Source organism: Esox lucius, chromosome 13 (genome assembly GCF_011004845.1).
Source record: "Esox lucius isolate fEsoLuc1 chromosome 13, fEsoLuc1.pri, whole genome shotgun sequence".
NCBI lineage: Eukaryota > Metazoa > Chordata > Actinopteri > Esociformes > Esocidae > Esox > Esox lucius.
Window position 1 is genome coordinate 7,538,676 of NC_047581.1, and position 13,970 is coordinate 7,552,645.

General features: G+C 44.6%; 1 protein-coding gene across 1 annotated transcript in view; it reads left to right on the forward strand.

Annotated features, from left to right (window-relative positions):
* The first annotated feature begins 2,919 nt into the window (after nucleotides 1–2,919).
* The window catches only part of znrf3 (zinc and ring finger 3), a 64,844-nt gene continuing 53,793 nt past the window's right edge, over nucleotides 2,920–13,970 (forward strand). The window contains exon 1 of the mRNA XM_010876035.5: nucleotides 2,920–3,406. Within this exon, the coding sequence (XP_010874337.2) occupies nucleotides 3,176–3,406 (231 nt within the window). The 5' untranslated portion in view covers nucleotides 2,920–3,175. The remainder of the gene's footprint in view (nucleotides 3,407–13,970) is intronic.

Sequence of the window (13,970 nt, forward strand, 5' to 3'; positions counted from 1 at the left end):
TGGTCATTGTCTAATGTCATATGTCAGTGATCTTTAGGTCAGAAGGTCACAGATCTAAGATATTGCCTACGTTTTCAATTTGGAACTCTGAGTTGGTTGACCATTCAAAACTATTTTTACTAGTCGGATCTTGTGTGTTACAGTCGTCTTCAAAGCTCTGACATAATAGAATAGAGATTTCGAAGTTGTTTTGGGCATCAATGACCTAGCTGGCAGGTTAGTTACAAAGGATTCATTGTCAGAGAAATGTACCTGCCTGAAAGGTAAATGACAGTCGACTAAAGTTACCTTGCCAGCTTTTCAATCTATGTTGTGTTGGTTCATTTGTTTACCATTCATTTACATTTAGTTTACATTGTTTGCATTTCCAAATGATCTGAATAATTAAAAAATAAATACAATGTGTACGTGTGTGTGTTTGTGTGTGTTATTAAAATCTAACAACACATTTGGGGAACCCACCAAGATAGTAAGCCATCTGACCGAATGATCCCCACAAAGGTTTAGTGCAAATTTAGGATTGGGGTTATTGTTGGAATCGGGTTAATTTCAGGCATTATGGGTTAGTGCATGGTGTTAGGGCTAGACTGAGATTTGACATGCACGTTAGGTTATTTAGGGTACATTTAGGGTTAGGATTAAGGGTATGTTTTTCTGGTCCCCACAAGAATGGAGAAATAAATGTGTGTGTATTTTTGTTTCTCTCTGTCTGTGTGTGTGTGAGAGTGTGTGTGGGAGTGGATATGTGTCCTTATGTGTTACAGGACAGATAGATGCCACATGTGGACTTCTCTGGTGACATCACCATCAGGCAAAATGGGATCTGTAAATAATTGTCATGCTTGCAGCGTAAGAGGAAGAAAAACATCTTATTATTCAGCTAGCTAGCTTCAACTCCTTTGAATTCATTTGCTTCCTCTGCATCGCCGCCGTTGGATCAAAACACATGTTGACCATCAAGCAGCTTTTCCGAAGGCTGCTGCATTCTTGACCTAAAAAGGCCTCTCACTCTCTCATGCATTTGGTTCTCATAATCACCCTGTTTCTTAGCTGAAATATTTGAGAAATAAATGTATACATCTAGCACTGTGGATGGGTGTGGATAATCAGGGCAGCTTATTATTAAGTACATTTCGCAGTGTTGTATTCTCACGTCATACAACTTGATGAAAAAGCCCTTGTAACACTTGAAGCTGGAAATGAGAAATCGGGCAATGATCAAAAAGCTGTTTACAAGATAGTAGTGGATACTTAAAGCCTTAAATCTCACTGAATTAAATTGGCTTATTTAATGGAACACCAAGATCTTTATGTGACAAGTTTTCTATGAAGCTGTTTTGTTTAATGCGTTGAAAAAAATATTTGTCCTTTTTCGAAACAAAACTCCCTTCCTCAGTCAAAGACTGTGTTCCAAATGGCACTTTATCTTCTTTTTAGTGCACTACATTTGACCAGAGACCTACATGATCCCTCACAATAGGAAAAAGTGGACTGAACGGGTGACCCAGGCTGTATCTCCAGCAGCCAGGCACTGCCAAGCTCCACACAGTACACAAACAAACTCTTTCTCTCACATGCACATACACACACACACACACACAAACCTTAGATAAAGGATTCAAGACATGGCATTGAACGATTACTTATCCTCTAACCTAACGCAGCTCCATTATATGATCCACAATGATATAACTGTCTGGTGAAAAATTAATTTTACAATATACTCTTTAATTCAATCTGTCAGGCTGGTTGATTGTTGACAAAATACAACATATTTATGTTGGTCTATTTTTGTATAATACTTAATATGCATATTGGTTATCCTCATTTTGTTCATATTGCTGAAATCCCATATAATGTTTGCATCATTCTCTCCTGTGCCAAAGCCAGTGATTATGTATTTTCATTGCTAAATGAAAATAACGTGTGATGCTTTAAACACCTGTGACAGCTGTTTCTAAGAATTACTGAAATTATGTGCAATTAGCCTGTCATGCCTCCATCTTGAAAATGAGGGTAAGATCCGTTTGAAGATGAGAGGAATTCAGATAAACAAAACAGTGACATGGGCATTTGACAACTTGTATGGCATATTATGTTAATAATACCAGAACAATTTAAATGTTGTCAGTCTACACTACAAGCATGTTAAAATGTGCCTGAAAAAATGTAGAAAACTTTTTATGAATACTTCATAAAACAGTATTTATTAATTATTCATAAGCCATTTATAATGGGCCTTTTTAATTAAATGTGTAACTATAGTGAATACTAAGATTTTTATTTCTAAAGACTTACACCAATACATGCTTTAGGCATTATGCATTCTTCTCAAAAAAACAACTGGCAACTAGAGGATTACTTTAGAAAAGTTATCATTAATGTCTGGTGATACAGATAGATAGCTGAGGCAAACATATCTGAAGGGAGATTGAAAAATTAGCCGGGTAAAATAATGAAGTGTTTTGAAAAGGCTATGTTTGTTTTAAGGTCGTTCCTATTTTGAAGGGCTTCGAACCTAAGCGTATCCCTCCTTCAAAAAGAGACAACCAAACACGTTTGTTTTATACACAGTTTAGCTATATTGGATAAATAATCAAATGTCCATAGCTAAACTAGATCTGTATTAGGATTTCTCAACATTATTGTTCCACGTTTGTTAGAATGGGTGGTTTTAATTCAAGGTATAGCCTACTTCTCGACCTATGAGCTCCTAACCCCAAGTGTTAACGGTGAATGCGCCGTGCGTCCTTAACAGAGTGCTGGCACTCGAGAGTGGGGAGTGGAAAGTAGAGGGTAAGGAAGATTGGTGGGTGGGGATAACCCTTTTGGGAGAAAAAAAAATAAAAAATCACGTGTTTGGAGATCAAAGGAGATCCGCTTTGTAGAGCTTGGGGGGGGGGGGGGGGGGGGCAGAGGGGGAGTGAGCGAGTGAGAGAGGGAGGAAGAGAGAAAGAGAGGGAGCGTTAGCAAGCAAGTAACGTAATTGACAAGGCTGCAATGGTGAAATAAACACGCTCGGCCAACGCACGGTTTTGTTGCACAATTGCGAAAACACGGCGCTCTTTTTTTTGACGCATCGATATAGCTTCCAATTCGATTTCCAGCATTTCAGCACCATCACCTAATCACCCTTGGAAATTATGTTCCGATCGGCGCATATCCAACCGGCAAGATGATGATTTTACCAAGGAGAAGGTTAGATTGTGTAGCCGATTCGGTAGTATTGGTGATCTTCGTGGTCACCACTTCTCTTGGAACGGTTTTCGCCAAGGATACGGCTTTTGTGGAAGTAGTGCTGTTTGAGTCAAGTCCAAATGGAGATTATACCACATACACGACCGGGTTGCAAGGACGATTCTCAAAGGCAGGAGCCACTATCAGTGCGGAGGGCGAGATCGTTCAAGTATGTAAAACTCCATTCACTTGTGGGAATGACATGTCCACAGTGTTGCCACGGATGTTTGCTTTTCGATCGAGCCTGGGCTTTCATTCTACTGTGTTGTTCTACTGAGTTTACTCTAAAACTTTTTAGAGGGGGGCGGGGGTGAGTGAGTTGGGTTGCTCTGTGTGTGTGTGGTGTGTAGTGTGTCTAGGATGGTTCTAGCCTGGTTGGTAGCATATGTGATTACAAGATGGCTTCTATCTTGTGGAACTTATCCAGTGAAACATGTACATTGCAGGTACTTTTCTGGATATCGTTTTAGATTCACCGCATATCTTCTGAGCAACTTTCCTCCGATAAGCCTATCCCTTTTAAATCTACTGCACATGTAAACCATCACTGGAAAATCATAGTTTACAAGTGGTTCTAAGTGACCTGATCAGAGTTAGATACATAGTTGATCACAAAGCCATATGAAAAGTTCTGTGTTCTGGAGCTTAAGAAATGTTCTGCTTAATAATAAACACAATTTGATAAATCAGTATAGGCTATAGTTCATTTCCGAATTAATTCGTTTGTGGAAAGTTTTTTTTTTCTTCCTAATTGACTTCTATAATTAAGTTTCAACAAACAAGCTCAAGCTCCCACTGTCGCAGCTCTTGATGTTAAGTTGTGCTACATCGAATCAATATTGCACTCACTTAGTCCTTAGAAGTAGACCTAGACTAGTGATTGTATGCGGATATTTTGTAATGATTAAAAACGTAAAATACTTGAACAAACTGAAACTGGGCGATTTCTCGTGTAGAACTTTGAGCGTAATGTAATCGCATGGATAGATTCTAGTTTACCAACTTGTTAGTTATTTTTTGTAGGGCCGTTCTACAGTCCTACTTCACTAAACATGTGCGTAATCATTTCCCGTAAGCGCCATCGGGCAAGTGTACAAAATCCTTTGATTGCTGTCCAAGCTGCAGCCTTGTGGACGGCCCACGCCACGGCCCCCTCTAACCCCGCTGTAGCCTACATGAAACCGGGGACAATGTGGTCTATTACTGTCGGTCCTGCTTTTGAGCTTTTTGGCCTGGAGAAGTTAACTGGTGAACGTGCTGTGACTTGAAGTTTGAACAGGCTAGCGCTGGGGAGATTTGTCAATGTCGACCCGTTGGCCTAAAACCCCACTGGGTAAAGAATGTACTGAGACCCTCATTCTCTGGTCAGTGTTCAAAGTGGGAGGGGACAATTACTGTTTTGTAATTATGGAATAAAGTTAACGTTTTTTCTTGATGTTTTTTTAAATACAGAAAACAAGATAAACTTCTTATAAATACTATTTACTTTCTTCATAAGGTTTGTTTTGAAACATGTTAAACATTGAACTAGGAGCAGTTTAATAGTGTGAGCCTGCTGTCCTTCTTGTCTTGTTTAACACCACTACAGTAGCCGAAGAAGGCTACACATGGCCTTTATTTGGTAGAAAATCCCTGATTTCGAAGATGACTTAAGGGTTACTTTCGTCTTCTAACTTAAATGTTAAAAAACGTGTTGTTTGCCCTGGTACTTGTTAGGATTTTCTGAGGAATCTGTAAGCGATGTCTATTACTCATTTATTGACGCATTCTTACAGAAATTGTGTATTTACAGAACATGGCCACAAAATTCACATTCCTGATTTGAACTTAAATGTGTGCTTTGTGTGTATACTTGTGAGTGTGAACTCACATATGTTACTGCAAATAGCAAACATTTGTCATTTTTTGCTATGAACATAGAACGTTTTGAGGGACTGTCAGGATGGAAGTATTTCCCCCAGAAATGGATACCATTGCTTCACATATAGCGTTTGTTGGCCATTTTGGCTTTGCTTGCTAACCACACTGAAATGTGGGACCTCAGCTTTACATTGAAAGCCACATCTATTTAGGGTTGCTTTCTTTGCAAACATAGTTTTCTGACCACTCCATGGAAGCTCGTAACCTTTCCGCTTCCATGTAAAGATGGTGGACCCTTTTTCCAGGATGGACAAAATTACCACGTCCACGTTTTTGTTCCCTCTGTAAGAGAAATTGCATCTTTTATTACTGCGTTTTTGAAACTGTACAGTAATGGAATTTCAAAAGTGATTGTTATAATGCATTAGTAACTGGCTATGTCCTCTCACAGTGTGTCAAATGGGGGCATTCTTTCTATTCCTCAGGCCTGATTTATTTTTAAAATCACAATTGACAACACGTCTAATGCATTATAATGGAGTTATAACCTCACTGTAAGACTTGATACAAGTATACCGGCAAAACATTTGCAGCATTTCCCACACCGCCCCTCTCTCTAGCCTTTCTGCTGACCCCATCCACAGGCTGTCTTTGTTTTGGGCCTTAGGCCATCCCCACGTTGGTGTAAACGGTGGCATCGACTTGGCCCGGCGGCGTCTGTATCTGACTGGTGGTTTCCAAGGAACAGTCGGCCAGGGCAGGCATGGCAGGCCTCGGCAGTGAGCCCCAGCTGTTTGAGTAGGCCCCAGGGAGGTTAGCTCTACCGCTTATGTACAGTGGTCTTCCAGACTTCAGTGGGCAGAGCTTTGAAAGGGGGATGGGGGGCCTGGCGCGGTTCCTGAGCAAAGAGGTGTACGAACCGCCACCTCCACGTTCTCTCCCCCGCACTCCAAAGCGAACAGCCCTCTGAGCTTGGCCCGCGGACTGGGGATGGGGGGGCGGCATGTGCGGCAGGGCCAAAAATAATAAATTAAGTCAATTTGCTACTTGCTCCGCACCGCTAAGTGGGAAGTGAGATGACTCGATTTGGACAAGACGCCAGAACCCGAAACGCTCAGCTTCCCTCTCTCTCAGCCAGCGAGGCCATTTCCCAGGTCCCTGATTGCCTACAATTTAACTACATAATAGGGAGGTAATCAATGTCTCTTTTAATCACTTTCTCCTCGAGGGGAGTCCAAACTGCATGTGGGTATTCTTTCTGCAGGCAAACCATTCCAGACTACCCTTTGACAGCCTGCCTACTTTTAGAAAGTGGAACGTAGAATTGTAATATTTAGTGTCACTCAGTAAATGTAAAAAATACTGGGGTGAAGTGCTTTAGCCAGTCAGCGATCTACAATGCACTGCAACATCTCTGTGGCATTGTTGTATCATTATCATTTTTTGGGGCGCTTTGTGGTTTTGACTAATTCGCAACGGCCATCTTAACTGTCGTCGTCTGTGTTGTGAGAGTAGAGTGTCAGTGTGTCAGCTTAACTCCAAGTCCCTCTATAAGCGGTGGCATAAATGTGAGTATAAAAACGCTAAACATATAACCGCACGCCCCGGTCCGGTATAAACAACAGGTAGCGTGTCGTTTCAACGCCTCCGATCGCACTGCAATGTTGGCACTGGTAAAGACTGTGACGCCAGGCCCTGGCGGTACCACCTGATCTGGGTGTCGGAGGTTGAGGATCACCGTGCCAACCCATGTTGACACAGATGGTGTCATCCGTCATTGACACCTGAGCTGCTGCACACACAGCACCCTGTTCTCCATGGACTGTGCTCGTCAAGTTGCCTGGCTACCCAGACTGATTGCTCTGGCTGAAAGCCACGCCTGTACTACGTTATATTTCCACAATGGATCTGAATTCGACTCCCTCCCCGACCAATTTAGCATGAAAACGCAAATACATTTGTGTTGTGTGATTGGACGGATGGTTTGGGTTCAAAGACAGAACACATAATGGCTGCCTTGGAGTTTGCTGCATCATTGTGAAACCGGAGTTTGAATCCTGCTCGTGGGTCAGGCCAGGGCTCTCGGTTTTGGGGGTTACCAATCAAATAGGTTTTACTTGCCTTGTCGCACTCTAGTGAGGCCTTGGGGCGGCTTGGGGTCAGTCAAGACCCATTCCGGTGTCTAGGGATTCCAGCATAATCTTCATGGTTGAGCAGCGTGATACAAACAGGAACAGCGTTGGATAACCTTTGGAGGAACATCTTAACATCCACTGTCTCGAATCTCCTAGGAGTTTCTGTGATGAAGCAGGATCTTAATCACAATTTGGATATCATGAAATTGGGGAAAGTAACAGGGTAGAAAAACACATATGTTGATAGAGAGCCGTGGTAAACATCACAGTATCAACCAACAAGTACAGTAGCATGAAGAGAAAACCTACACTTAATTCCGAAATGATATTCAAATATTATTGACAGGGTCATACATGCTTATGACAAAAATGACTATGCATTAACCGAGCTGCATCGTAATGCATTATAATCGCTGTTACTAGTGTGACCATTGGTTTCTCCGTCCTTGGTGTGGAGGAGGTTGAATTTCCTTCTCATCCCTTCCATTGTGTTGACTCCCTGTTCCTCCTGCCCAGCGAAGGGAAGCTGCCAGCATCCCATCTCATCTGATGGCCGGAGCAGAGCACACATCTGCCTCTGATTTCCCTGCAGAGGGGCTGGGATGTTAGCGGCATGCATAAGGACCTAGCTGAGGCAGGACTGAGGCAGGGACTGGGACGAGGCAGAGTCTGATGCAGTGTTAATGGCAGAAGCTGCCGGTCCCAGATGGGACAAATGGGCTCCTCAGATGTGAACCAGAAAGATTGTGACTTGTTGTCTCACTTCCTTTTCTGAATCATCCACACTTCCTATTAAAATGAAGTGACAGGAAAGCGAGCCAGCCAAGCCTCTAAAAGACCTTTGTTTAAAGTAGTAGGTTTTGTACCCTTGTCTCTAGTAGGGTAGTTCTGTGGAATTTCCTTGGAGTCCTTTCTTTAGAAGAGGACAATCTATGTGGTAGCTTTGTTATGACTGGTGACGTTCGTAGAAGCAGAGCAGAACGACTGCTCATAGTAAGTCAGACATTTATATTGTAGTAATTAAGCAGATGCTCTTATCCAGAGCAACCTGCGGGGGAAGTTACGGTCAAATGCCTTGCAGAAAGGCTTAATGCCTAGTCGGTGGAGGGACTCAAACACAACCTTTGGGTTACCGTCCCGGCAATCCAGCCACTTGGCAACGGAGCCGACCCCTGATCCCAGTCCTCAGCTTATATGCTGCAGCCTGGCTACACCACCGCTCCTTTCGTCTCAGAGAAAGCGAGCGGGACAGGCAGGCAGGAGTTATGTCCCGCTGCATTTAGACTATAATGACAGCTTGGTATGGTCGAGGGATCCAGGCGGCTCTCTTGCACACGCACACTCTTTCTCTCTCTTTCTCTGTTTCCCTTCCTCTCTGTCCCTTGCGAGGCCACAAGCTGGAAACCCCAAGAGAGGAGACCAAAATGGGCCAGCCCGAGACAAGACCGGAGGTACCCGGAACAGGACCCCTCCCAGGCCAGCGCCACCCACCGCCCCGCCTAGCCCATGCCCGCCTGCAGCCAAGCAATAGTGGCCTGCGTACAAGTGCCGTGTGGAGGGTTTAAAAGGTTACTGGTGCCCAGCTTGCCTACTTTTTTCCATTTATTGGTTTGGCGGGCGGCAGCTGTATTTTAAGTGCTATCGTCTTTGACCGCGTCCTCGCTCCTCTTTCAAGTCCCAGCCAAAGTAATTTGAGGTTGACTTTTTTCTCCGTCGTCTTTGGAATAGACCAGACTAAACTGTTTTTCCTCAGTTCTCCATCTCTCTTGTTCCCTCATACTCTCTATCTCTCTCACTCTATCTCCCTGCCTTTCTCTCCTTCTCTCTCTATCTCCCTCTCTCTCTTTGGTGTTCGTCTTTTCCTTGCTGTCTAATCCTCATTTGAGCCTGGCAGAAAAATGTGTCAGGTTCTGTAGAGCGTATACACATGTATATGACTGGGAGTTGACGCACAGAGAGAAAGAGAGGGAAGGAGACGAGGAACTAGGCTCTATGGTAGCTTTTCCGTCACAACCAACTTGTGCCACTACAAACTATCACTCATCTGTACATTGCATCAGGGTCTTTCCCAATGCACAGCGAGCCTGTGATGGGTGTCAGAGGTGTTATGACATTCTAAATCAGTCCAACAGCTCATTTCCTATTTGGTGCGCTGTTACCTGTCTTTCTGTCTTTCATCTGCCGACACACGCACTCTCTCTGTCTCTCTTACTTTCTCTGTTAACCTTTTTCTTTCTGTTTGTGTGTGTGTGTGTGTTTTTGTGCAAACGTGCATGTTGGTACTGGCAGCCCCAGCAGCTATGTTACTTTACAGTTTGTCTGAGTTAGAGTGATTGAGGGGGAGAAAGAAAGATTGATGTTCCTCTGAGAGATTACCAGGCATCTCCAGCTTCTCTATCTCTCGCTTTCACTCTCCCTCTCTCCCTCTGTCACACACACATTTTCTTACACTCTCGCTCTCTCTCAGGCATTCACCCTCTCTGTAGCCTACCCAGTACTCCACTGGTTAGTGGTCTCTAATTTTCTGCGTTCCAATTTTCTTGAAATCCGATCAATTATTGGTCCTAGTTCTGTGATGAGGAGCTGTTTATGCCTGGGCCAGGTGGTGTGAAGAAGGAGAAATGCGCTGTGATTTAGAGACCAACGAATTAGCCACAGTAAATTGATAGCGTTCCGCTTTTGGATACGCCATCTGGATTGGAGACGCTCATGCGAATAACACAGTCATAAGAGCTAAATAATCAACAGTGACAACCAATCTTGCTGCGTTGACAATAAAAATGCAAATATGTGTGCATCTCGGAGCACCCCTGCTTTTGTGATATTTAAAAATGTGTTTCTCAGTCTGAGTTACGCTGATCGGGGGAGGGGGGGGGGGTGCTGCTCGAACTTCTGAAACAACCTCACGATTGAAGACCCCTCTTTGATGGCTGCCATTTTGATATGGGCCAGGTCAACGCCTGACCTTGGTGGGCCAGCATTTCCATCCCTTTTAGACCAACTGGAAAACAAAAGGACCCAGGTCAATGTGGGGGCTAGGATTAGGTTTATGTGGTGACAATGCGCACTCTCCCCTGTCGCTGGTCCGGGCAGAGGCGGGCGTTGTTGTCAAACCTGGAATGTGCTGACCAACAGAGGAGGGTATAAAACTCCAAGCCCCCTTTGGTTGCGCTTCTATTCACAGATAGATTGGGATGATTGGAAGGTAGCTAGGTGCCTGCGTGGCCTCGAGTCCTTTTACACTGCGCTCTGGCTGACTCACTCCATGCACAAACACATGTTTGCTGGTTTTGTGAGCACACAGTACAACACACAATGCAGCACACAGTACAACACACAGTACAACACACAATGCAACACACAGTACAACACACAGTACAACACACAGTACAACACACAGTACAACACACAATGCAACACACAGTACAACACACAGTACAACACACAGTACAACACACAATGCAACACACAGTACAACACACAATGCAACACACAGTACAACACACAGTACAACACACAATGCAACACACAGTACAACACACAATGCAACACACAGTACGACACACAGTACGACACACAGTACAACACACAATGCAACACACAGTACAACACACAGTACAACACACAGTACAACACACAATGCAACACACAGTACAACACACAGTACAACACACAGTACAACACACAATGCAAGACACACGGTGCACGTGCCTGGGTTTGAGGAGCTTCGTCATGAATGTGTCCAGTGTTCTCGATTTGAGAACACCTGTCTTACAGGCCTCTCTCTTAGGGTAGACCACACCGTTGTAGAATTCACCTCAGCCTTTTTCATCACCGCCTCCGATCTGTGTAAATCCCCGCTCCCCTGCTTCGGAAATGCATTATTACAGCTTCTGTGAAACCCATATCTCAATCGTTTAATAATGCTGCATTATAGCAAGCCAGTTTGGCTAAAGGATGTCCCCCTGATGCTTTCTCAGTGTTCAAGGCTTATTAGCTTTATATCGCTATCATTCCGTGAAAGACATCATTGGTTTTGGCGCCTCCGACCTTCCCTAGACACACACGTCTCCTTAGTGTTATTGGGGCTTACTACACAGTAAACCACAACAGGGACATTTCTTCTGGCAACGCCTGGCCATTCCTCTGTCTGCCAGCTCCACGGTTTCTTCAAATGGATTACCAACAGACATTACCCTGGGACGGGTAATTTACAAGGCTGCCGATGGAGAAAAATAGCTTGTCTGGGATAATTTGGCTGAGGTGGAATCCCTGACCTCCACCATACAGCCCCGCCAGCCTCTCGCTGCCCTCATACAGGAGCATGTTTTCTGGGCTGGAGGTTGCTGGCCGTCCCGGTAATGAGGCCCAGCCAGCCAGAGAGGCTCCTCCACAGTGGGGTCTGAAATATGATGGATTGGGGCTGGCTGGTTGGAGCAGGCTGGGTAGGGTTGGCTGGAAGCTCAGGCTAATTTGTTTTCCCGACGAAGAAGAGCAGTTGCCCTTTGTCTCCCGGTGTACATGAGCATGATGCATCATCTCCTGTCCCCCATCAACTACTCCTCCTAGACCAACTCCTCATAGGAGCTCATGACTTAGTAGTGAGGAATAGGGCTAATCATCCGGAGAAATAAGCCCTGCTTTTGTGAGAAAATTCTTTTCGCACCGCCTGCAATCCTTTCCAGTTTTTGGACCCTGAACTGGGCAGGGCCTTCGGCAGGTTGATAGGGCAAACTGCTACTACAGTTGTACTGTGCTGACGGCATGAACCACATGAATGTGCCGTCGGAGCAGATAGTATCAGGCCGGGCTCGGCAGGGAGGGGAGGGCTGGCAACCCGCGACGCGCAACACATCTCACAGGACTAACATCAAAGGACCTGCCGCTCTGAGGGAGAGAGGGAGTGAGAGAAGGGGAGATAAATGAACCAACAGAAGAAAGTGAGTGAGAGAGAACGACACAGAATACAGAATAAATGACATAGAGAGAGAGAGGGAGGCATAAGAGGGGGAGAGTGCGACCAAAAGATGTAGAGAAAGGCGCATCGTAATATAGAGGACGAGGGAGCGAGGTAGTGAGAAGCCAGGCTTAGCTCTTCAAAGGAGTTCTGTGAGTAATGCCGGCCCCTGATATGCCGCTCCGCCCTGCTGAGAAACCACACGATGATGTAATGTCAAGCCCAGGGCTAAATTCATCCGCTCCTCTCCCCTACAAAATAAAGGTGTAGGTGTTCACTCTGCCTGCTGCTCAAGCAGAGGGGGAAATACTTCTGGTGAGTGGCGAAATTTCGTTTGAGGCCCAACAACATTTGAGGGGGAGGAGGGCTGTGGATATTTTTAGCCTTAGATGTTCTCTGTCCGAAACAGGCTTTAAATACCTGACGTTTTAGTTTGGGTTTTGAACTGAGGTGATCACTGCAAAAGCTCTGGGTCTGTTTTCATTTAAATTTGGATTTCGGCTACCAGATAGGGTGGGCAGCATAGAAATAGAATGGATAGAACAGGAATCTCAGTTCAAGTCTATACTTGAAAAGCATACTTCAATGCTTTTCTCATCTAATAAGTGAAATCCAGACAGGTAAATAATGAAAGCCTGGGACCTGGTGAGACAGTTGGAGGATCTTACAGAATGGTTTTTATTTTATTTAACAAAGAGTTCTATCCAATGGGCGTTCCCAGAGTGCTCTACGGTGGGAACACATTCAGCTACGTTCTTTGTTAAGTTAATGCAAGGCCTGCTTGGTGTGTGTTAGTTTGCCTGTGTGTTCGGTTTTGCCTGTGTTTGTGTGTGTTTGTGTTTTCCTGTTTGTGCGTCTGGATGTTTTAGTGTTTGCCGGTGTGTTCACATTCTTGTGTTGCTGTGTCTGACGGTACAGGCTTTTTTAGTGTGACTGTAGACCCTTTCAGAAATGCTGCCAAGATCACCAGACAGATAACTCATTGACAGCTCCCGTGACAGTTGGACACTCGCCCCAAATGACGCCCTTTTGCCTACACAGTACCCACCGTTAGACTAAGCTCCCAGGCTAAAAGAAGTGCTCCAAGTAGGGAATCAGTACTCCATTTGAGAAGTGCCTCCCTTGTTTACAGTGCACTGGAATAACAGAGCCTTTGCGTTGTTGATGTGGTTCACTTGGGTTATTTACATGCTATTGATTGAAGTCTAAAGCTCCTTTCTTTGTGTTTCCAGATAGTGTGTCTCGCAGTCCCTTTTGATGTCGACATGCTGTAAAACCTCTGTTACTTTTCTGTTCAGAGTTCACGCAGAGTTCGAAGCCTTCTTTGTAACCTTTGTGTCCAGGGCCTGTGTTCACATAGCGTCTCAGACGAGTAGAGCTGGTCTAGGATCAGGTTTGCCTGGCTAGCCAAACTCCTTGCTCTTGCCAAATGCTGTGTAACTCCCATGGATGTTATGAGCCATGGAATTGTGAGTAGTTGCTATTGAAAAAATAGACCTACCGCCTTTCCCACAATATGTGGAGCATGACACCAGGTCATAAAATGACCATCTAGTTCTGGAATCCCCAAACTTGAGTAGCACTCAGACCTGCGTAAGAATAAGCGCATTTTTCCATAAGGATCACTGTGATTCAATTGACCGTATTGAGAGAAGCTTTTGTTTCAAGTCAGAGTGGGTGATTGATCGAGTGAGGGAACAGTAAGAGGGAGAAAAGGGGACTAGAGACAACAAAACGATTCCCACGGGTACTGACCCCAGTTATTTGGTAATGGCTGTGAT